At 43.1% G+C, this 25672-nt stretch overlaps 1 protein-coding gene across 1 annotated transcript; it reads right to left on the bottom strand.

Annotated features, from left to right (window-relative positions):
* Positions 1-17917: 17917 nt before the first annotated feature.
* si:ch211-266a5.12 (uncharacterized protein LOC557488 homolog) lies at positions 17918-20782 on the bottom strand. Its single transcript, XM_031558683.2, has 6 exons — positions 20328-20782; positions 20058-20120; positions 19737-19898; positions 19540-19596; positions 19116-19193; positions 17918-18903 (listed from the first exon to the last, which is right to left on the bottom strand). Exons 1-6 carry the CDS (start codon positions 20469-20471, stop codon positions 18805-18807), a joined length of 603 nt encoding a protein of 200 aa, XP_031414543.1. The 5' UTR covers positions 20472-20782; the 3' UTR covers positions 17918-18804.
* Positions 20783-25672: the final 4890 nt, after the last annotated feature.

Genomic DNA, 25672 nt, shown 5'->3' with positions numbered 1-25672 from the left:
CACATTGAGAATACACTACAACTATGGGTGAACTATGGTTGACTGCTAAATATCTTTTACCTCCTCAGAGTTTGTTTGACAACATGTGAGCAAAACATGTGTGATGGATATCACTCCATCACATCTCCGACATCTCATCTATTAGTTGCAGACATTTTTTCACAGATCAATCGAAATCAGATGACCGGCTTATCTTGTCTGGTAGACGAAGCATGTGAGTTTATAAATACCATCAGTCTACTGTGGATGTGTGTGTGACTGTGTGACTGTGTGCATGTCTTTGTGTGTTTGTGTGTGTGTGTGTGTGTGTGTGTGACTGTGTGTGCATGTGCGTGTGTATGACTGTGTGTGTGTGTGTGACTGAGTGTGTGTGTGTGTGTGTGACTGTATGTGTGTGTGTGACTGTGTGTGTGTGACTGTATGTGTGTGTGTGTGTAACTGTGTGTGTGTGTGTGTGTGTGTGACTGTATGTGTGTGTGTATGTGTGTGCGTGTGTGTGACTGTGTGTGTGTGTGTGTCTGTGTGTGTGTGTGTGACTGTATGTGTGTGTGTGTGTGTGTGTGTGTGTGTGACTGTGTGTGTGTGTGTGTGTGTGTGTGTGTGTGTGTGTGTGTGTGTGTGTGACTGTATGTGTGTGTGTGTTGGCTCTGCAGTCACTGTCTGAGTTTACTCTGGAGTTGCTGTGATCAGTGGCTCGAGACTAAACGTCTCCCCAACAAGCACGCCCAGACTCACTCTGTATGGTGTCCTTATGTGTCATAGCACGTTCACTGCCTTGCTCAGCCTAGACATGTACTTCTCCTTCTCACCCAGTGCTTCAAAGCTTCATTACCCCCCCACTACAACCTCTGAGATGAGTATGCGTGGGCCTTTTTGTTTCAAACATCAAAGGACTGGTTTTGATGCATTATTAAGTCCTTAAAATGTGGGGATTTGATCTCGATCCCTCGCAAACGCTTTCAGAAGACAGATGAGTATACCGCAAAGCAATTGAGATATTAATGGAATGAAGTCAGAGATCCATCATTTTTTATTGGGTGAAATAAGGACCCGCAGGAAGTATCCGCACACTGAACTCAAGTTCACTTTACAGCTAAATCCTCTTTGTGTGGCTCACATTCATGCTAGGCCTATCAGTTTAAGCTAATTTGTAAAGCTGTTTCGGGTGCATTATTCTGTGTGTGTGTGTGTGTGTGTGTGTGTGTGTGTGTGTGTGTGTGTGTGTGTGTGTGTGTGTATTTGAATACACGTACATGTGTATTTGCATTTCTGGTTGTGTTTGCCATCTCTGCATACATGCGTGTGTATGAACCAGGGGGCAATCTGCTGCCTAGTACAGCATTCTTTGCGTTCTCGCTCTCTCTCTTTCTCTCTTTCTCTGTCTCTCTCTCTGTCTGTCTCTCTCTCTCTGCATTCCAGCCCTAGGGGGTTGTGGGTAGTGGGAGACAGGCAGGCAGGCTGGCTGGTTGCTGGGCTGAGGCGGTGTAGGTTAGCCTAGCCTAATGGAGTGAAAGCGAACTGGAGGTGGCGAGGGCCAGTTCCCAGGCCTAGACACACAAGAGCATCACAAAACCACCATCTGTAATCACATCTCCATGGAATGCTATTGAGTGGTCATCCAGGCGACGGGAGCGTCCGCGTGCCTGAGCTCAGTGTACTCACGCCAAGGAATGGGGTTTTAGTGTGGCTGTGTGTACATACATACATACATACATACGTGCGTGCGTGCGTGTCTTAAGTAGGTATAGTGTGTGTTTGGAATGGTTTATTGTGGAAAGTTGTGTGGTATGCATTAGAATAAAGTTACAAATGTCATGAACGGGCAGCTGGCAATGAGCAAAGTGTGGCGCGCATGAACTAAAGCTAATTTAACAACTTGGCATTTTAGCTAATTTAATACCAAGATCCTAAGCACAAACACGGGTGGGTCTGCGTAGTGCTCCTAGATGCCGCACGATAACTTTAGTTCATGCGTGACGGACTTTGCTCGTTGCTTTGGTTGTTGCCCGTCCATGAAATTAGAGCCTGACGGTGTTACAGAGGTTTTATAAGTCGCTTTGGATAAAATACCTTAACTCTAGCCATACAGAGGTCCTTGTCTCTGACCCAATGTGAATAACACAGTTCATCCGTTAGCGAATAACCTTTTGTGTGGGAGTGTGTGTGGATGTGTGTGTGTATTTGTAGGTTAATGTATGTATATATGTGTGTGTGTGCTTATGTGCATTGGTGAGCTTGAGTATATGTGTGTGTGTATTTGTTGGTGAGATTTCACACGTGTATGTGTGTGTTTGTGTGTGTATTAGTGGGTTTGAATGTGTGTGAGTGGGTTTGTTTGTGTTGGTGAGTTTGAACATGTGTGTGTGTTTGTATACCATGCGTTGACATGTCAGGACAGGCCCACAGAGAGAAGCTTCCAGGCCTCATCCCACAGGCTCAGACACCAGCAGGGAGTGATGGTGACCATTTGTAAAGACACCTGTCTTCACTTGAGCAGTCTTCTAGCCGTACCTCTCAACACACATACCTTTATATCTTTCTCTCTGTTTCTCTCTCTCTTGTTCACACACACGCACACACACACACACACACACACATGCAAGGCTGAATTACCTCTTGGGGCCTAAAGGTAAACAGTGAAATAACTATAACTGTATAGTACGTGTACATTTGTGTCCTTGTCTTTGTATTTCAGTTGCCAGATTCAGTCAAATTCTCTGTCATCATGAAATGCCCAGATTATGTTCTGCTAATTCTGCAGTTCAAGGTTCCATTCCCCATTTCCTCAGTCCCCTTCTGATCCTCCATTACACCTCGAGAAAAAGAGCTTTTTTATGTTTTCGGTGACACAGATACACCCTGAATCCATTGTCACCATGGCAATACGGAGGCAGTGCTGCATTGTGGGGCATGTCTGCCAGGGAATTACATAAATAGATCTGCTTGAGGCGACAGCATGAAATCAGACACTGTGTAACAGACACCGCAGTAGAAGAGGACTCGCGCTCAACATAAACTCGGCCAGCAGAGGGCGATCTAGAGCCAAGTACAGTTTGAATGAGACCAACTAATGCGAATGAGCTAATGTTATGTGTAATACCTGGTGTCTAATTTACTGTTGATTTTTAGATCACTAATATCAGATTTTAAAATGTATATTAGTCTTCTAGAAGCATATTGTTTGTGGAAGAAACATCTAGCGTCAAGATCATACAAGAGCATGGGAGACCAAACGAATGAAATAAAGGGATCTCTCTAGGATCATCATTTCATGGTTTTAAAATCAATACATCCAAAAAAGAATGCAGTTGATGCACAGTAAACCTGCATCAGACAAAACCTGCCTCCACTAAGGCCTTAAGAAGAGCAGGGTACATTTGTGTGCATTGCGTGCATGTGTGCATGAATTTGTGTATGGACAAATGTGTGTGTGTGTGTGTGTGTGTGTGTGTGTGTGTGTGTGTGTGTGTGTGACAGAGAGAGACTAATCCTATAATGGATGGTGGTGTGCTTGTCACCGTGTTTTCCATTGAGACTCCTCTAAGCTAAAAGACCAATTCTCAGTGGGACAGGTGATCAATATCACTGGGATTCATTCTCTCCTTCATATATGGGTTCTCTCTCTCTCTCACACACACACACACACACATACACACACACACTTCATATATGTGCTTACTCAGACACACGCACACACACACTCCTCCAACTTGCTTACACACACCCCCAGGAGACATAGGGGTCACATTCATATTGCCTTCAGGTTCTCCTTCCCTGGAGTGACCAGCTCATTTGTGGAGACTGTGTGTGTTGCACTTGCATTTTCTTCGCAGTTCACTTTGCAAAGTATGTTTGTTTGTGTGGGTGTGCATGCGTCTATCCATTTGTATACAATATATGTTTACGTACGCACTGTAGTTCTGTGCTGTTGTGTATGTCCTGTACGGACTGTGTGTGTGGGTACGTATATATGTATCTATGCACGCACAAGCGCACGTATTTGTGAGCCCCTTGTCACACCTCTCTACAAAATGTCTGCATAAGGACAAAGGAACGCTGCACTTCGCCGCAATGCTTCCCACACGTGGTCAAGATGTAGCTTGCCAAGAATGCAGGATGTTTAAATACATGCAAGTGGCTATTATTATTGACATCTGTTTTCCAAAGATATGTGACACTATTCCCAGCGTTACGGCCCTTTAGAATCACTCAAGTCACCTCATACACAAGTAGACCCATGGGCAGGATGGAGGCAGGCTTTTGTGGTAGCTGCTTTACACTTGATAGCTGTGTAAGACATTGCTCTCCTTGTTGTAGGGTTACATTTAGCCTTGCTGGCCATGGCAGTGGTGCTGGAAGCCAAACTCTTTTTGCTGTAGTCAGCAGTCAGCGTATGATTTGAGTTGTAGAACACGCATGCTTGAGTGTTTGCTTGTGTGTGTGTGTGTGTGTGTGTGTGTGTGTGTGTCTGTGTCTGTGTCTGTGTCTGTGTCTGCGTCTGTGTCTGTGTCTGTGTAAGGTGTGTGCATGCATGTTTGTACCCGTGTGTGTGTGTGTGTGTGTGAATATGAGAGAGAGTGAATGAGTGTAGACCATCAATCTCTGTCAGTGCTCTATATGTTGACAGATTCCAGGCCCGTGCACAGCTGATAGGTACTACAGGCTGTTACCCTGACTGAAAGTTGATTTATGTTGCGGTTCTACCATAGCCTACAAGCCTTTCACAACATAGCTGATAAAGCTGTGATAGGCTTTGCATCAGGCTTGGGCTCATTCATTGGTAGTCAAATTCACCCTCTGGTCAGTTAAAATAATCTAAGTCAGGTTGACAGATGTAGGTGTGGGAGCTGGCAAAACCCATTACGTCCTGATGATGCCTGTTATTAGCAGTGTGCAGTGTGCCAAGTGTACCAAGTGACCAAGTGTAGTGGACATTACTACTCGCATGCATTCTCACACATAACTCACACCTCAGGCAGGACTGGCAGAGCCGATACGATATGGAAACAGCATGCGGTTTATTGATGATTTAATTTGGAAACAAAACCCTTCTGAGCTGTTCGGTTAGCTCGCAGCAGGGGTCACAAGAGAGCGGGGGAAGAAGGATAAAGGTGGAGAGAAAGTGAACATGGCAGAGAGAGAGAGAGAGAGAGAGAGAGAGAGAGAGAGAGGGCATTCTCTCACCCACTGAGTCAGGGCTTTTAGTTGCTGTATGCTGAGGAGGGAGGAGGGAAAGACTTGGGCCATTTTCCAGCCTATTTCCCTCTCAAGCAAAGCCATTAGCACTCGTGCAGTGACCACCTGAGGGGCCGCTCCATAGTAACAGCAGATCAGCACTCACCCCATGCAAAAACACTCACACCCCACACACACACCCACACACGCACACACCCACGCACACACACACACACACACACACCCCACAAACACACAAACACCCCCCCCCCACACACACACACATACAGACACACACATACACACACACACACACACACACACACACACACACACACACACACACACACACACAAATACACACACAAACACCCCCCCCAAAAAAAACACACACATACACACACACACCCCACACACATACACACACACACACACATACACACACACACATACAGATACACACATACAGACACACACACACACACCACACAAATACACACACAAACACCCCCTCCCCCCCAAAAACACACACATACACACACACACACACACACACACACACACACACAAATACACACACTTACACAAATATACGTGTGTATGAACAAACATGCACACATCATAACTTTTGGTGTTCCATTGTGTTTTAATGAATGCAAAGCAAAGCTTCACCTGTATGTAGCTTAGGATACTTCACTGATATCCAAAAGGCAGTTGACAGGAGAATATACTGTGAACGTCATGTCATCGTCATGTTCATGTTTGTGCCTGTGGTCTATTCTACTATAAATAGGACACCCATTACTCATTAATGCATGTCTGTCATACCCTTTGGCTACCACAAGGTGGCAGCATGTATCCACTTTTGCAAACCACTTCTGACCCATTATCTGTCTGATCAGCCAGTACTCTCTGGCTAGCTGGTCCACACAGGATATCAGGCGGAGTATATATGTTTAATACACAGTAAAGAAAGGTCTGATCTCAGTCTCTATTTTTGGCCCTTTAGCGTCACTGTTCCGGCACTGTACTGGCTAACACTCGCTTGCTGTTCAGAGAAAGGCTGTCCCCTCCCTGGGCCCTGTCAGTAACTCTGCTACAGCAGCAATGACTGGAAATCTTGCAAGACACTTTTTTCTCTGGAAAGTGTGCTTGTGCTTGTAGCCCAAGAGGCTTGCCTGCTGTGGATTACCTAGAATGCTTTCCACCCAGAGAATATGTACAAAGCCATGTGCAAATCCAACCAAATGGCTTGTGACTTGTCTTTTTCCCCCACTTACATTACTACTAATAAGCCCACCCAGGTATATGACACTGGCACAGTGAATGCACTGCATCCCAGGCGTGGTGCCTGGCAGTGGCACTTGCATGTGGGATGCTGGACTCTGGGCTTTGGAAGCTCTAGCAAGCATGCTCTCCATTTTCACACACGTAACCCCCACGGACCCACTTCAGATAAGTACACACAGATCCAACAAACGTCCTAGCCTTAGGCCCGGTCTAACACTGTGAACCTGGCTCATTTTTCCCCCCTCCTGGGTGTCAGTGAATGGAGAATGCTGAGTAAGAACTTATAGCTTCTAAGAAAAAGAGAAGTGGTGAAGGCTCACCGCAGCTGAGTATAGGAAGAGCTGTGTGTTCTTTTCCGCCCGGGCGAGTGAGTGGAGCGCCACCTCAGCCGTTCCCTCACCATCAGTCCCAGGAACTCAGCAGCGGACGTACAGCTCTGGGGGCAGGTGTGCTAACGCTAATGCTAATGCAGCTCGGGGGGCAACGTGTGGGTCAGGTGTGCTAACACTAATGCAGCTCCACGAGGGCGTGCAAGGAGAGTGGCTGCCTTTACATGCTGGAACAGTGTGTGTGTGTGTGTGTGTGTGTGTGTGTCTGTCTGTCTTTCAGTCTGTGTATGGGCGGGGGCGGTGTTGGTGTGTCTCTATGCGTGTTTGTGTCTATGTGCTTAAGCGTGGGTGTGTGTGTGATTGTGTGTGTGTGTGTGTGTGTCATTGTGTGCTCCTGTGTCTGCAAAAAGAAAGCATGCTTGCTAAACAGCTGGCAAAACCCACAGTCACCACAACAGTGATACAGCTCATATTCCTCCCGTCTCTGGCCTTTCCTTCCATGCTCTTAACTTTTTTACTGACTCACACGGTTTCACCTTCAACCACATTCTGATTTTTTTTTTTAAATCATAGGTCAGAGTTAGTGATGTAAGACTGGGTGACTTGCTCTGAGCTGATCCCAGATCAAACTGGTCATGGGTCGGTTTCGATTGTGCCGCAAGTCATTTGGTTGGAAAGAACTAAATCCATGTTGTCTAGTTAGACAGCTTGAAGCTGAAGCCAGATCAGTGTGATCAATCGATCAGTTTGTTTATCCTTATATGCATACTGAGATAAATCCTCACATATTCACAATGTCCCATGGTTGTCTAGGTAACTGGAGACTCCTCACTACATCTGTGTCAGAACAGAGAAATCGGAACAGCAGACAGCATGTGTGTAAGTGCAATGGAGATTAGGATCTAGCCTTTTTCTGTGTGAATAAGGCCGAAAGGCATTGCTCTACTGTTTATCCTTGTGGCCACTATGTGCTATTACAGCCTACTCAAACCATTGACCTCTCAACCCAAGCTGAGTTATGCTGATGAGGAGTTTAAGTCAGATATGAAAGTTGTTTATTTATGAACATTGTTGATGTAGTATCACTGTCGTATCGTATTTAAATGTCACTCAGACACCACAACACCACTGATGTTGATTGGGACTGGTCAAACATGGGTTTAGGTCATCTCTTGTTCTCTCATGTTGTGTTTCTCTGCATATTGCGTTGTTGTTATCTTTCTATCTGTCTCAGACACACAGATACACAAATACACACACAGACAGACAGACAGACACACACAGATAAACAAATACATATATATTTATTCTCTCATAATGGCATCACTGGCAAGTCAGCAGTCCGCCAGGCAAACCCACCAATAGGAATCCACCCTAACTCACCACCTCCATGGCAATTGGAGTCAGACCCACCATCCCCCTCCCCAGCCCACCTATGTCACCTCTGTTAATGGATGGGCCCCAAAACATAATTTTGTGGCTGCTGAGCGCTTTAGAACTGGCGAGGGTGCTAAGAGAGGGAGAACCAACACTGCGTGGGTTGCAGGTGCCAGGGCTGGTCGAAAGTGTTTGCAGCCTACACCGCAGAGGTCAGTGCAAAATGGTGCAGCATGCAAAAACAGCAGAGCACTGCGAAAGATGCTACTGGTGGGGTGAAGAGAGCTGGCACAACATCAACTTCAGAGGTACGTCAACTTATGGAAGCGCATTGCATTCATAATCATCAGTCGTTGCTGACTTCAGAACTGATAGGCTGCTTGATAAGACAGTGGGCAATAATAGCGCTATCTCATTTAATCTGCATTATTTCCTCCTGGAAAATATGAATTTCACTTAGTAATGTAGGCGGCGTTATCATCAAGGTGCCAGTATGCTTGACAGATTGGTCATTGCGTGCACCAACTGTGGCCTAAACACAACACCATAACCTTTTTATGTTAAATGTTTAGGTTAGCTAGCTATGTAATTTAATTCAGGCTAACAAAAGCATAATAATGTAACCTCTTGTTCTCTGAAGTGCTTTCAAGTCATGAATATCCTCATAGGAATGCTAAATAAAATGTTAATAATGATGAAAATGACACGACGCTAGCCAGTGCGGGGATATCTGTTCAAGTGTTTAGCTGAAAGGATATTTGCCACCAATATGGAGGGGTTTTCCTGAGTACCAGCCTCTGCTGTTAGTCAGCAACACACTCGTGTAATTGCTCCGATATGACATTTAAACTATGCTAGTACCGTTTTCTTAATTTTAATTTCTTAACTTGTTGAACACCTGTGAACTCAACTGATTGCCATTGAAAGTCAGAGTTTAGTTTTCACCCAAAAAGCGACGGTAACGACACTGGAAGGCAAAGTTCCTGAATGATTGCTCTGATGGATGCCACAGGCCAAGTACATTGGATTTACAGACAGAAGGACTAATCACTGGTTTGTGCCTGTCTCTGAGAGTTTTGTGCATGTGTTTGTGTGTGTGTGTGTTTCTGTGTGAATCAGACTGCTCCTTAGTCATAGGCATTTCTCGACATGTATATGCATTTCTCAGTATCCCACGCAATCTGCAAACACAATGCACACGTATCACATACAAACAATGCGTTTAATGTTAGACCCCGTTTACACGGAGGGAAAACGCATATATTTTCATGCGGTTTGGCCTTTCATTTACACGAAAACGGAAGTTTTATCACGGAAAACGATCATTCCTAAAATCTCTGGCCAAAGTGGAGATTTCTGAAAACTGTGTTTGCGTATAGACTAGGTCAAACGGAGTTTTAGTTTCTCAAACGTCACAGTATGTGACTAAAAATGCATCACGTCATGTGAGCGTCCTATATTTACAGTTAGTTTGCTTACTGATCATGGATGCTGTTAAGGTAGTGCTCATTTATACGTTAATGCAAACGCTTTTGGCCTGTTTGTATTTATAAACACAACTGCTTTTCTAAATCGAGGAGCGGAGGCGAAGAACTGCACAGCAGGTCAGCAGTAATTCTACAGCTTTCACTCCCAAGACGTAGGTACATTGCCTGCCAATGTCGCCCCCGACGGTTTTGGATCCGACCAGGACAAACCGCTGTCTGGTGGGAAAACTTCGAGAAAGAAGTCGTCCTCCCGGAGGAATGGCATGAGAACTTCCGAATGTTGCGCTCATCACTACTGTCTCTATTTATTTATGCGGGTTCATGTAAACAGAAACTTTTTTGAAAACGATCTTGTCTGTACAACGTTATTTTTGAAAACGGAGGGGCAGAAATATTAGTTTCTGTAAATACCCGGCTATGTGTAAATGTGGTCTTAATCCCATTCATACATACATCTCTATTGATAATTTATCAAAGAAGAGCCCCATGGCTGATGCTTTGAAGATTTGTTTTCACATTCATAGTTGTTAGCCCCAGTAGCTATTCCTACATCTCAAAAGTAGCTGAAAATGTGCATAGCAAGAGCATCAAGGGAAATACTTGAACTGTATACCTGAGGCAAACGTCTCAGCCACATCGCTAGCGCTCAGACATGCTATAAAATGATAGGCAGATGCTAACAGCTAATGCCTTTCAGTTACAAATGCTTTTTGTCATATTAGTTGTTTCCAGGCTGCTGTTGCTTCTTCAATGTGCCAAAAATAACTAAGACTAGGGAGAGCTTGTGAGAGCAACAGGTGGCCAACATTCAATGACTTGAGAGTGGTGAATACTGAGAGGGATTCAAGTCACAACTAGAAGTTTACTGTACAGAGAGATATGCAGTGAAAGGAGGATGTGAATGGCAGTTCATTAGGTGTCTATGATGCTTTTGTCATATTAGTTGTCCATGGTCATTGTGGGCACTCAGATATGCCAAAAATCACCAAATAAAGCCAGCAAGACAAACAAATTAAATGACTGGCTTGACTAGAATGATTAGACTTTCCCTTCGATCAGGATGTTTTTTTTTAATGATTTTCAGTGTCTTCTCGCACTAGTGAAATGCTTTTACTTTAGTCATGATGGTTGCCATGTTGATTGTTAATATCTTTTCAAACTAATCAAATGTACCCAAACTCACCCAGCTAAATAACGATAGTAAGAGTGAAAAATTAAATGATTTGCTTGACTAGAGTGGTTTGGCCTTTTGTTTTTTAATCAAGGTGATTGTCATTCTGATTGTCAATGTCTTCTCTCAACCCTGAGTTGCTTTTACTTTGCTTTAGTCACATTGGTTATCATATTGATTGTTAATGTCTTCTCTCTGGTTATCGTATCGATTGTTAATGTCTCAATCCACTCATATGTGCCAAAAATAGTCATGCAGATGAAAGCTAGTGGGAGTGGCGAGTGAAGAGAATGCTAGAACTGGGGTCCCACCCACGTGTTTACCGCATGCTGTTTGCACGTTGCAACGCTGACGGGGGTGCAGAGGAAGTGACACATAACGGGCCGCCAGCTCATGGAAACGGCACCAAGTTTGGCCTTTCCAGCATGTAAATGTGGCTGTGAGCCCGACTAGAGTGAGTATAGTAATGAGGCGTGAGGTAGACTAGTTGTGGCCTGTAGGAGGAATGCAAATCGCATTGTGTATGTGTAGGATGCTCCATAGAAACTCATCGTCATTTTAATTTGTGTTTTTTTTCTTTTTTTCATTCAATGCTTTTTTAGTAGATAATTCCATACACACCCTTGCTCCTTCCCATGTAGACATGTGTAGATGCCATCATATACCCAGACGCCGCTAAACCTGTCTTTATACATACACATTCAGTCATATATACGTATACATGCACGCCAACACCCGTACAAGGAAGTTAAATTAGTGTTTCACAAATTGACACAAGGAATTCAAACATACGACTCCACTAATCATAAATGAAAACACAAGAAAGCCCCTGATGGCATATTTCCATTGCTGGGCTATAAAGCTGACAGATGGATGTAGGTCAGATGTCACAGCTATCATGACAGGTCTGTAAAAAGAGATAAGTACAAGGAAATGCAAAAAGGTGTGCATCTACTTTCGGGGGAAAGATTTTAACGGTGTCATATAGAATCAGTTTAGTACAGATCTAGTTTAGTAAAAGTTTTTCATTTAGTTTGAGGTTTAGTTATAGTAGTTATACTTTCTTTGAATTTCTGAAATAAGGGTACCATTGATGCCTGGATACTAGGCTCTGGGTTCAACTGTAAGATACAAATGCTCTGATTGTTCTCTTTGGTCCTTTTGAGCATGTGAAAACAAACTGAAGTGATCTATGGGTAGGGAAGTTTCTGTGGTTCAGCTATAATCATTTTGGTTGATTGTATCAGTGTTGCTGCTCTGTATCTGTGACACTATGAAAGGGCTGAGGTTTAGGTCCCTATCTTGCCGTACAGTTCTGCTTGATCCTTATCTACACCTGTAGTCTTGTTTGTGAAAAGGCCTAGACCGCAGACTCTACTGTCAATTTTCACCTCGTTTGACACTTTATTTGTAATTAAGTCTAACACCATTGAGCTACTGGCAAATAAACTACCATTTTCTCTTCATACCATCTTGGACTGGAGATACAAAAGCAGCAGTTACATTTACACTCAAGCTGTGTTCACTCTGCTCAGTGAAGGGGCCTGTGTGAGAGCCGATAGGACTAGGCAACTAGACCGAGGCCGTAGATGCCTCGTAGTTATTAAGCCAAACCCTTCCCACAGGCCTCTTCTCACCAGTACCAGAAGGAAATACAAATCTACAGGAAGACAAAGTGGGTCATGTGACCCCCATAATGAGGCATGACATCATCAGTTACAAATGACGTTAGAGGGATTTTATAGAGGGATTTTTTTACTGCCAGTTTTGTTTAAAAAAAATAATAATTCACCAGAAAATGATCTGAATTCTGATCATCAATTTTTTAGAAGGTGAATAATGGCCCATAATAAAATGGCCTATAAAGGAGCCTATAAAGGCTTTCATTCATATCATTCCTCACGTACATGATGCTTATTGTATAAAAATACAATTTATTTATATTCATTATAGATTGTACAGTAGATAATGCACAGAGAGAGTCATATAGCAATACAAACACAAGTCTCATCCACTGGAGGTATTCCTTCTTATGCTTGTATTATATATTTGTTTGCTACAGCAGATGGGGAGCACGTTCAGCCACAGACTGATCCCTCCTCGGCACACCACGAAGCGCCTTGGCCAGTCCTTTGTGCCAGTAGCCATCAGACTCCACAACCGAACATAACTTTTGTGTCATTTACGCCAGCGGAGTTTTACTATGTTATCTATTTATTTTATCTATTTATTTTGTTTTCTTATTCAAATTTGTATTAATTTATTTTGATGTTTATGTATATACTTGATTCCTATTCCTACTACCTTGCTGCTATAACACCTGAATTTCCCTCACGGGATTAATAAAAGTTTATCTTATCTTATCTTGTTTGTTTGTTTGTTTGTTTGTTTGTTTGTTTGTTAGCATGTACATACAGTAGGTATGCCCGCACTACCAAGGTCCAAAACATTTATAGTAACAGTTAAGCCACAAACCAAGAGGCCTTACAGTGTTGTTTTGCTTGTATGGATTCATGATTCAATTCCTTTGGTGAATACTCTTAGCCTTTGGAACAACCTTGAGACTACAGCATCCCCTACTGACATTATGCATTATGAACAGGACCACGCGGCCCATTGGACCACCTTTGACCTGGCCAGCGTGGCATGTGTCATCTCACGCTCTGAGCTTCCAAAGGGGAGCTAGCACTTAGACTGAAGGCAGGCTAGTAGACATGTGATGAAGAAGAAGAAGAAGAAGAAGAAGAAGGCCTCTGTGGAATAGATGGTAAGAAGACAAATATAACTACCACACGGCCAGTAGGGTTATTGTGGAGGCTCACTTCTTTCAAAACGATACAAATTTAACAGCAATAAGGCAGGAATTAAAACAGGTGACAATTGTCAGATAAACTAACAACACTAATGTTTTTCCCAGAAACTGAAAGTGTCAGAGCTCTGCTGACACCTATTGATTCCCTATTTACAGCGCAGGTTGTGGAGCCCTGAGGCCTGAAACGAAGGCAGCAAATGTGCTGGCATTGCTGTATGCATGCAGTTTAGAAGACCCAGTCTAGCCTAGCCTAGCGTAGCGTAGCCGTCTCCCTCACACAGGGACTTTTCTGTCTGACAAACAAGTAGAGGGAAGTTTCACTCCGCGTTGTTTGTGCAACACATCACTGAGACTGAAACCGCTGAGTCCAAGCACACAAATTCTGCAACACAGACACACACACACGCACACACACACCTACACACACACACCTACACACACACACACACACACACACACACACACACACATATACACACACATATATTCTGCTGTCAGACAAGTTAGAACAACCCAGCACAGACAAGCCTAAATAAAAATATGGTGACTGCCCTCAAAAGAAGGAATCACTAGTAATGGCCTGGTCTGATTGTCTCGGCCAGTTCACTTGAGTTAATTTATCAAGTGGACGCTCAGACATCCTTCCTCCAACTGTAGCACAAACACTCATTTCCTCAGCCACTTGACACCGTTCCTGCACCCCCAGAATGAAACACACACTACAACAAACACACCACTCTGCACCGCACCAAACACTCGAAAACCTTGCCCCTGCACGGAGCACCCGAATATGCACTCAGCCTTTGGAGCTCGTTCAGTTCGGAAAACTTCACTTCGCTTTTGCACCAAGCGATAGCCTGGCCGAAACAGCGGCATGACATGCCTTCTCTGAAACCCAGAGTGGCAGGATGGCTTCGCTGAAAGAGGATGAGTCCCCCTCCCCCCATATCCTCTCCCGCTCATGCAGCGTTTCAGAGAAAGAGTCACACCTCGCCTGGTCGTCTCTCAGCTTTGTGAAACAGAAGTATTGGAAAGGGAGGGGTGTACGGTCTGAGAAGCCCCAACATCTAGCCTGTGAAGCCCCTCTTACACAATGTGTGTGTTTGTGATTGTGTGTGTGTGTGTGGTGTGTGTGTGTGTGTGTGTGTGCGTGTGAATGTGTGTGTGTGTGCGTGCGTGTGTATGTGTGTGTGTGTGCGTGTGTGTGTGTGTGTGTGTGTGTGTGTGTGTGTGTGTGTGTGTGTGTGTGTGTGTGTGTGTGTGTGTGTGTGCACGCGCACCTGATGACGATGCTTATCGTAAGCCAAGCGGGGCCAGAGGTTTACCAGAAGTGACAGAAGAGGCAGACCATGTGGAGGGGGGTTTCTGGGCCACAGGCCAGCCGTTAGCACCACGCAGCCGCTGCAGCCGCTCTCCCCCATGCAGCAGGAGCCTGCAGAGGGACACATGAGACAACATACAATATGCAACACTCAATGCAATCGTATATATATACAATATACAACACTCAATGCAATGATATGCTATATATACAATATACAACACTCAATGCAATGATATATATATACAATATACAACACTCAGTGCAATGGTATATATATACAATATACAACACTCAATGCAATGGTATATATATACAATATACAACACTCAATGCAATGATATGCTATATATACAATATACAACACTCAATGCAATGATATATATATACAATATACAACACTCAATGCAATGTACAAAACATTCATCTATATGGAGTCTTCATGGACCCTATGTACTTCATTCTTAATTAATAGATCAGCATCCCATGTTAGCACACATTAATACCAGATGTATTTGAGGTTATGGTTAAGAGGTATCTAGGTTCTCACTCCCTCATCCACCCATATTTATATTATATTTTACTATAGCATATGTATAGGTAGGGAGTGCTTCAAGGTGATCTTGAGGTTTTGGGGGTCTGTCCGAGACTACACATACTGTATCTTTAGTTTTTTTTTTTAACCCTTATTAACTCACAGGGAAAATCGACTGACACAAACCATGAAAACAAAAGTGCAACAACAACAAAAGGTAGCTGAAAATAGAATAGAACACACCTATTAGAATTTGAGACATTTTGTCCGTCACAAATAGATGCACTATTAATGTTAGTGTCTTTCTCAGGTCCCCAGGTCTACTTGCTTTTGGTTTTAAGGGAAGGAAAGATGCCTATTTGCCAATAACAAGAAGCAGGACAGGCCAGGTTTTAGGCAGACTGGTTTAGGCCATCATGAAGAGTCTTCATTTTAGAAGCAGCCATTTATGCAGTTAGGGATGTTACAAGGCGTTCTCTTTGTTAGTTAGATGCAGTATTAACCAAAAGTTCCTGTGTCGTAGATGTAGGCTGTGTGCATGTACATTTATAGCATGCAGTTCTTCTTAGAAGTGTGTATTTCATTCAACAGAGGGTGTCATTTCTCTGCTGTCAAAAGTGGCTGTTCCAGTGAGTGAAGGTGGCTCAGCCTTAGGCCAATGAAAAAGATCTGAAGGTCGATGAGAAGAACCAGGGGAGGGAATGCTGCCTCACACAAAATTAATTTCATTCTTCACTGTCTCACGCTTACTCACCCACTGGCTCTCATTCACTAGCTGGGTTTACATCCAACTCCTTCACATATTTGAAGCACATTGGGGAAAATTTTGCCATAAGGAATGTGAGTTTGTGCACATTTCAAATATACTGTTATGCAAATTGAAAATGGACACTCCTACTCAAGGATGGAGTTATGAACAGCTGCTGGGTTCAAAACTTTAGGGGACCTTAATGGAAACACGTAATGCAATCTCAAAACTCTCCATCCACATTAGTTGCATTATACCCTACGCAAGGCCAATCCACCCTCCTTCAGCTACTCACTCCCTCTCTATATATATCTCTCTCTCTCTCTCTCTCTCTCTCTCTCTCTCACACACTCCCTCTCTCTATCTCATTTACTCAGTAGCTCACTCCCACTCATTCTCAGGCTGAGGCATTTAAAAACTTTCTAAAACTTTCAAAAAGACAGTTGTCTGTAGATTGGCTGCTGTGATAAGCCAGTTTGTCATCACTGTGGCCTCGGTTGGAGGCTATTCTTAAAGTAGGACAGAATGTTGGGCTTTTTAAATGTCTATTTATAGACCAGACTTCTGCTTTTTTGACCTATTTTAAGACCAGGAAACCCTCAACGATATTTTTGGAAACAGGTTTTGGATATGTCACACTCTTATCCATTTGATTTACATACTTGTGCTTTGACACAGGAGTTAAAAGGCTTGTCTGCTTGTCTGTACATGAATAGGTAGTTTGTAATAACATCCTAAACGGCCTAAGCAACGCAGTTGGCCGGGTGTCAGGGATGGAGTTTTTATAGAGTGGCATTGTTGATTGCTCCCTCTAGGGCTAATCGCTCAGCATGAAATGATCAGATCTCAGTTTGTGTTTGTCTTTGTCTTTTTGTGTGTGGTTGTGTGCGCGCACATGCGTGTTGGGCCAAACAGACAGCAAAAGTACCTAGATACATTACACCACATTATACATATTTTTATGATTATCATATGTATTTATCCCTTGCCGTTGTGCTGACCTGATTCCCAGGAGTCAGTGGCTTGTTTTCAGTGCATAACAATGGAGAAGAGGGAGAAAAAATCCCCCAGGATTTCCCTACAATTACTTCTCCTAGTACTAATTATAGCCAGGTTCTTAACCGCCACCCCTCCTGGGTAAACGAATGAGATCAGTTTCCTGACCTGCCGGTTTTGTATGTGATCAGGAAGTGGTAGCAGCTGTGCCTCTGATATGGAATGGAAGTGCTACTGGAGCTAGTAGCTGAGTGTGGCGTGGATCAGTGACGGTTCTGGATGTGGATCAATTCTAGTTCTGGAACAGGTCTTCTAGAGCAAGATCTCGTCCAGATCAGTGTGGGTTCTCCGCCAGAATCAGTTTCTAACTAGGGTCAGTGTTGTAGTCGGTTCACCAAAGAAGAGTCTGAGTCGAGTCCCCTTTACCTGAGTCTGTGTCCGTCGTCAAGGTTGAGTCTGAGTCAAGCTCCACTCTCGTACCCTCAGAGAGCTGACATACTAATAAAAATGGTCATACATTAAACCTGTCACCATTTCAAAGGAAGCATATTTACTGTGTGTGAAGGCAAGCGTTCCAAGTCCAAGGTGAGTCACAAGTCAGAATACTTTCACTTTTATGGTCTAACCAACACAAGCCAAACACACAAAGACATGTCACACATAGAGATTTTTTGTCTCTTTTTTATTTGAAAGCAAATGAAAGACTGGCACAAACACACTTAAAAAAATACATTCAGTCTGTGCATTATGTCAACAGTATTGTGGTGTGTGTGTGTGTGTTATGTTCTGTAAAGGTAAAGACCTGTCTTTTCATGAAATGTTTGCATTATAAATTCAGTGTGCTCATGTATTCACAATGCATCATATTTTTGACAAAATATTAATTACAATTGACTTCATACAATAATACCTGCATCTGCAAGAAATCACAGTCTTTCACCGAAAGTACAAGAGTTACATGAAAATGATTTCATCCATTTCATGTTCTACATTAAATAAACAAACAAACAAGCCACAGCTAAAACAGAGGCTAACAGGTACGATAGCAGGCCCAGTGAGAACTTCACTGGAACAAAGAGCATAATTCGTTTTGATAAACTGTGTGTGCCCATATGGAGCTGTAACAGATTTCCCAGTTTTGTATGCTAGAGAAAAGCTAAGATTGACAGAAAGCAAAGTCTGGCAGGCTGTATAAGGGGCAGCTAACCCCTGCTAATGACCAAGTGGCAGTCATCAGTGTTTTCATTCATAGTCCAGTATAAACAAGAGCATACAAAGCCAGAGAGTGAAAGTCCCTTCTAGTGAAGGCTAGGAGTGGTTCAAGAATCTACCAGTGCTGTGAGAGGTTTTGGTGTGTGTCTCTACAACCACACAGTGTGCCGAGCATCCACCATTTGACGGAATGTGAATGGGGGTGTGCCTTAAGAGCTACTCACTAAAACACAGGTATCTGCACTTCCCTGGTAAGTACAGGCACGAAATAATAGAGAAATCTGTAGCATACTGTAGCAACACCTGTCCTAATAAATGTGGGAGATAAAATGACTTATGGCCTCCATCTCTTCACTCCTTTGACCAGTTGCGGACGCCACTTCCTTTGATGTAGTTATGGAGAACCTTCAGCTCATCAATCGCCTTGCTTAAGGTCTCCGCATCACTGATCTGATAGATGAGAGAGGGACAAGGCAGAGCGAGAAGGAGCGGGTCGAGAGGAGGGAGAAAGAGAAAGAGATCTGTTATAGTTTGTTTTTGATGGCTTTCATCAGTTACACACAGAAAACACAGCACCTGTGTGTGTGTGTGTGTGTGTGTGTGTGTGTGTGTGTTGTGGGTGGGTGTGTGTGTGTGTATGTAGATTTATTAATCACTCTTACATTTTTCATGGCTTGATTAAGCTGCTGAATCTGTAGGATTGCCCATTCTCTTGGCTGCATTTTTTTGACAGGTGGTGTCTACAAAGAGAAAGTTTGTGCATCATATATCAAGAGGTACATGTGTGTATTGACAATTTCAAAGTCAAAGTCAAAGTAGCTTTATTGTCAATTACTTTGCATGTTAAGACATACAAAGGAATCGAAAAAACGTTTCCCACTCTCCCACGGTGAAACATATAAAGTGCACACGCACAACAACAGATAAGACAAGACCTGTCATATATAGATATACATATAGATATAGTTATAAACATACAGATACATGTACAGCAGCATAAGTTTACTTTAAAGTGAGGTTATGGTAGTGCAAAAAAAATTCTCTCTTTACATAACAGTAATTATTCATTCATAAAAATGAAATTACCTCAATCAATGGCATCTTCTCAGCTTTAGCATTCAATCCTTGACACTTCATCTCATCCTAAAAACATCCCATTAGTTTAGTTTTAGAATCATTTAGTTTTGGCACAGTCAAAATGAAGTATTATACAGCCATTTACAGTGTCAGACCCAAGTAAAAGGGGGCAAAGTAGCGTAACCCGGGGCAACAGGAGAACTCACCACACGGACACAGTCGTCCAGGTGTTGCATAAGCCCCATTAGATCCACAAATGGACCCCTGCGGTCGCCGACATGATCGTTCTCTGTCATGCCCAGCTTCCTCCGGAGAACATGGTCATAGAAGTCGGCCACCCGGATCATAACACAACCGTGAAGTTTTGGCTGTCAACAGAGGGAGTGACAGACCAGAATAAGAGATACGCCCAGATCCAGAATGTATTATTCACCTCTCTGGAATTTGCCAACAGTGAAGCAATGTTTGAAAGGAAAACTGCCAAGTAGGTGTCACTCATTTAAAATATGGTACAAAACGTTTCTTACCCATCGTGTTATTTTCCTAAATTGCTTCATCTTGAGAAGGATTCTCCGGTCATGTGATGAACTCTAGGAAATATAAAACTTAACCTCAGCTTTGCAGTCACCGTATGCCCTCTTTGCAATCATCTGTTAATGATTTTCCTGAATGCTCTCAGAACATTATGCACATGCAGTGACACTTCCCAATCATCCCTTGGCTTCTTGCACTTACACTTTGTAAACAATGTGGTACAGAATGAGCTCTGAAATCAAAGACTAAACTCCAGTACTCACAATGTTGTGTGCCACGCTCTGAGCCAGCTCCTGCAGTGCGTCCTTATCCACACACAGTCTGCGGGGAACGCAACCGACAGTGTACCCAGTCACCGGTAACCCCCAGGTGCTCACCGTCGCTACAAGTAGCAGAATTCCAAGCATGGCTGGCTGGCTGGCTGGCTGTTGTAGTTCTTGGCAAATGCTCCCAGTCTCCTGGCCAACCCTTATCTCAGCCTGTTTTCTCGTGCTGTCCCTTTAACGATGTACACCTTGCATACCTTTTTTTGTTTCCAGCACTTTGTCCTTATCTCTCCCTCTCACTCACTATCTTCGTCTTCTCTATTTCATTTCTCTCTCCCCTTTTCATTGCTGTCTCTCAGCTATTTATGCCTGCCAAGTTCCTTATACGTGACGTCAGCCTTCCTCTGACCTAGTACTCACTTTCCCTCCAATACAGCAGGTGCAACATGGAAAAAAAGACAGGAAGAGCGAAAGAACTACATCTCCCAATCTGTGTTTATATAGACGTGCCACCTGCTTGCTTTTGGTCACTCATGCCAATTTTTTAAAAATCATTTAGTTAATGCTTGCACTTAAAAGCATTTAACAAAAGTCGGGGCTTGAAGCATGTCTTAAAGGTTTAGACTCTCGTGGGGGTTAACCACAAGGTATTGAGGCCATGACATTTTTAGGGTCTTGGTGTAGGTGTCCCAGATTCGAAGCCACAACTCGGCAAGATAAGGTTCCTAGAAGACAAAGCAGTTTAACTCGTCACCAGTCTTCCTCCCTTCAGGCCAGTGTTAACGAAAGCTAATGAAAAGTAAGATCCTTTTGGAATGTCTGAAGAAGCATGGGGGGGGGGGGGGTACTTGATAGACTTTAACTGGAGGTGAGGCAAGGTGAGGGGTGAGGGGTGAGGGGTGAGGGGTGAAGGCATCGTAGTCAGGGTCATCAGAGACCCTACGCTACTAATGGAACAAGGCGTGGGATGGCACGTCACGTCTGAGACATGTTCCATTTTGATGGGGGGTGCAGTTATCTGTCACAATGCAGAGGCCTCCTGGCCCACTTTCTAACCAGGCATGACATTTGCAAGGTACTTCCTCCGGTGCAAGTGTCCAGCCAAAGGCTTTGATGTCCTGGTGCGTGTGACTACAGGTACGTAACTATGACCAAAGTTGACCCACTCCCTCAAAATGAGCTGCATAAAATGCACAGTCTGTGCAGCAGAGAAATAAACTTCAAACACAAGCAGTCATTCTCTATAGTCTATGAGTTTTCACATACTTTAGACCGTGAGAAGTGTTACAACAGCAAAACAGGCCTCATATTACATATTTAACATACCAGTCATTGACTGCAGGCTCAATATAATATCTATATAAGGGCTTGTGGCAGATAGAAGGAGTGCCATGGACTCCTTGAGGCCCTGCTCAGAGAGAGGCAGCAGTGAGGAGCTAAAGTGAACAGTCAAGTGGGCGACTCAGTTAAACATCACTCCCCCCTGAAAAGCTATGGGAGGGACATTGTTTACTTAGGAGGGGACGAGTCATTGTTTAGGTACAAATGAAACTCATTATTACTTTCCTTACAAAAACCCAGAGCGAACTGACTAACGTGACGCAGAGAGGAATCCCAATATTTGCCCAGATACATACACATAATGTACTGGTTATTGAGGAAAGGTGTTCTTTGGGAAATGCCAGCATTACTGCATAAAAGACAAAGAGGGTCAATGAATCTCCTTTTTCTAAAAGCTCCAGTGTCTACCTGGCTCAACAGAGCAATGGGAGTTGTTATCCAGTGCTTTCCTATTTTGTGTTTGTTTGTATGTTTGAGATTAGACATTCTACCAGAAAGACCCGGGAGGAAGGATTAGACTAAAACATTTAATCCTGAACAGGAAATACATCCACAAAGATAGCACTTGATAACAACTCCCACTGCTCTGTTGAGCCAGGTAGCCGGCGTACTGAAAGCAACAGAGAGGTGAGTAAGATAGACAACGTGTCTTGTTGGTAGAACTTTTGCATTCAGACATTCAGTTCCGTGTAATCAGTGGGAAAAGCTCAGGTTCTTCATTCCTGTTATATAATAGGCCCGGGTGTCTCTAATTCTCATGAAGTTATGTAAGCGAGTCCTTGAGTCTGAAAAAGTACCAAGCTGCCCTCCTTGTCAAGCACACAATGGCATTGTTGATAGGTAACAGAAGTATGTCACTTTCCCGGCCATCCAGTGGGGCTGCCTGGGCCAATAAAGCATGCTGCCCTCAAATAATACCCATATCATTGCCTCTGAATTTGATGCTGAGCTGTCCTTTATTCTACGTGCAGCACAACAGAACACTTCCAGGCAATTTGAAGTAGTTTACAAAGCCAAAGTTTTGTCATTAACACAGTATCTGGTGTGTAGCTCAAACAGATGCTGTAATATTTTGTGATGTTTTCATAATGTAGCTTGCTGTTAAACAACAACTATGCATAATCTTAGGAAGAATTTTAACATTAGTATAGCTTAGTATTAGTATTAGTGACATGTTGTATTCCCTTGGGGAAAGGAATATCGTATCTTAATTTGTAAAAGTAAAAGTAAAAGTAAAAGGAACTGAATGGTGGAATTTCTGAAATGGGGGAAGAGTTTCGTTCAATGGTTATAGGGATTTCCCCTCCCTCTGTCTCGCAACACCTATGGCTTCATAGACTGAATGCTAGTTCACACAAACCTTACGTAACGGCCAGCTGCAAATGGTCCAACACTCAGCATGATAGCATTTCATGTAAACCGGTTGGACCATCAATTTTTGACAATAAAGACACGAGAGAAGGTGCGATAGCCCATCTTTATCTGAGACCTGATAGGGTGAACTATTTGCAGTTTCTTCCTTGCCGGAGGCAGGTTGTGTCTTTTTCACAATGACATGAAGCTGCATATCAGCTGATTGAGTTACTTTGTAAACGTCACAAATGCTCATTTACTATTAACATTTATTTATTTATTTTCTGCTTTACTCTACTTTTCTGTGTTTTTTCGTGTGTTTGTTTTGACATTTAAGAACATTTGGCTTTTCCCAGAAAGACTTGCTTGTCTGTTTGTTTGTTTGTTTGAATCGCTAGTCAAAAACCCTTCTGCCCATACCAACCTTTGGTAAAGGCCCAGTCTGTCAGTACCTCTTAATAGACAGCTCTTACTCACACTAATAATCATTCCTCGATGCCGGGCACTGAGGCAGACACGAGTAGTAGCTGTGGCCTACCTGGAGTTAACCCTCCAAACCTGTTTGGTAGCATTTTTAAGGCCTTCCTTTTTAAGGCCATCCTTACGGAAGTGTAATTGGATCTCGGCTTATTTAACCCCAAAACTGTTCAATAATAATGGGTCACCTTCGCCACAGTTACTTTCAATTCAATTCAGAAGGGAAAGGAGGAGTGGAGGAGAAGAGAGAATCAAATGCAAGCAGATTAATTTGTACACACATCAGACATTAGCATACATATAAATGATACATATAAATGATACATACGAGTTGATATATACATGATACATTCAAGATTGGTAGTGGATAAAAGTGGAGAGAGCCAACATTCAAAGTAGGTTGTAGAACCACTTAGTGGGAATACTGTGTCTTCATAAGGTTCGTATTATAAGCAAAATCAGAGCAATGAAGTTGAGAACTAAGTCAATGATGGCATTTGTCCAGGCACTGGTTTCTGTAAAGCGCCTTAAAACAATTTTATTGTTTTGGCGCTATATAAATAAAATTGAATTTAATTGAATTTGTTTACATTACGGGTAAATAGGAGTGGCACACAGTATGCAAATGTATCGTAAGCAGAGTTGCACAGTTTGGTGGTTATGGGCAGCTGTAAGCAGAGGGTTTCAGGTTCCTGCATACCTGTCAAGTTAACATGACTGAAATCCGTGAGGTTAGTGATTGAAATCCATGAAAATCTGTGAGCCATCCCCACTGCCCACTCATACACACAAAAAAAACAACACGAGCAAGCATATTGTACATTTGCTAGGCATTTAGTATACAGGTCTGATTCGACTGAAGATAAGAAGTTGTTCAGAGATGTTGAATATTGAAACTTTGTTATCTGTAGTAGCCTAAAACTGCTACACAGACATAGTGATCCGCACAGTGCGACCATGGCAGTCTCGCACTCGCACTGCACACTGCAGTGTGACTGATAGCAGTAAATTAGCATGTGTTAGCATGACGTGTTAGCCAGCTCTCCTTGGGCTCTTAGCTGTCTACGTCTTTCAAATGCATCTCCAACATTTCACTGCATTTTACTACATCTCTGGTCATGCAGTTTTTTTTAGAAGGAAGCCGAGGCTTTTTTGGTCAGGTGCAATCAAACGTTATCTTTGTTGGTTTGTTTGTTTACTTCCATGATGGTCTGTTTGGGAATGTCCCCGATATTACAACTGGGAATGGAAGCAGAAGACTGGAGCTATTCACCAGCGCTTGAGTCCAGGAAAAGCCTCAGGCTTTTGGAAAAAGGAAATTAGTCAACAAATTGATGTCAGTTTCGGGCCAGAGTCAGCTCCTCTCCTGACTTGTGTTAGAGGGGTATAGTGGCATTCTAGCGTAGGACTGCTGTAGAGAACGACCAGTTAAATGAACCTGATTTTTTTTATCACACCTGATTTTATTGGCTGTTGAGCTGAAATCAACAGTCTGTCACCAGAGTTGGGGACTTTGCCTTTAAGTGAACGGAGTCACAGCTGAGTTGGGACAGGGTTTGAGGTGAGGGCAGATATAGCTCCAGCCCTGATTGGTGCCCTGTGTGGTCAGGTGTGGCTGTGTGGGATGGGATGGTGGTAGGCATGTTGTCTGTGCAGGAGTAATGGAGGCAAAAGGCGGTTCAATAAGAATGGAGAAAATGATGAGGATGAGGAAGTGTTTCTATTCAGTCAAGCATACCCCCTCCTGTGGTTTCATGAGAGAGAGAGAGAGAGAGAGAGAGAGAGAGAGAGAGAGAGAGAGAGAGAGAGAGAGAGAGTGTGTGTGTGTGTTTTAGTATGTACAGTATGTGTGTTGAAGCGTGCCCATCTGTCTGTGTGTCTGTCAGTTGCCTGTTCTAACAACTGGCTCCTGAACTTTAACCAGGATATATTTCCACTTTTAAGTGAACATGAAACAGCAAATAAGTCAAGTAAAGGGGTATCATATTAAATATCAGTTTATTTAGTCACAGACTAAAATGCTGTATGTAATTACCGGTACTGTATACATTAGAACTTTTTTTTAAATGTAGAATAAATAGAAAAATAAATACTTTCTCTTACATCAAATAGATTTTGACATTGTGCGTGTTTGAAATAGAATAAATAAATATAAATAAAGGCAACATGTA

This window comes from Clupea harengus, chromosome 21 (assembly GCF_900700415.2).
Source record: "Clupea harengus chromosome 21, Ch_v2.0.2, whole genome shotgun sequence".
Taxonomy (NCBI): domain Eukaryota; kingdom Metazoa; phylum Chordata; class Actinopteri; order Clupeiformes; family Clupeidae; genus Clupea; species Clupea harengus.
The sequence above is the reverse complement of the archived record's forward strand: the minus strand, read 5'-3'. Positions and strand labels throughout refer to the sequence as shown.

What these genes read in the sequence shown, in the direction of transcription:
- si:ch211-266a5.12 (XM_031558683.2), bottom strand. Translation starts at nt 20,471, where the DNA reads ATGCTTGGAATTCTGCTACTTGTAGCGACGGTGAGCACCTGGGGGTTA. An exon ending in TTAGGAAAATAACACGATGG is followed by an intron (nt 19,899 to 20,057) that starts GTAAGAAACGTT and finishes CTCTGTTGACAG; the next exon opens with CCAAAACTTCACGGTTGTGT. An exon ending in TTAATCAAGCCATGAAAAAT is followed by an intron (nt 18,904 to 19,115) that starts GTAAGAGTGATT and finishes CTCATCTATCAG; the next exon opens with ATCAGTGATGCGGAGACCTT.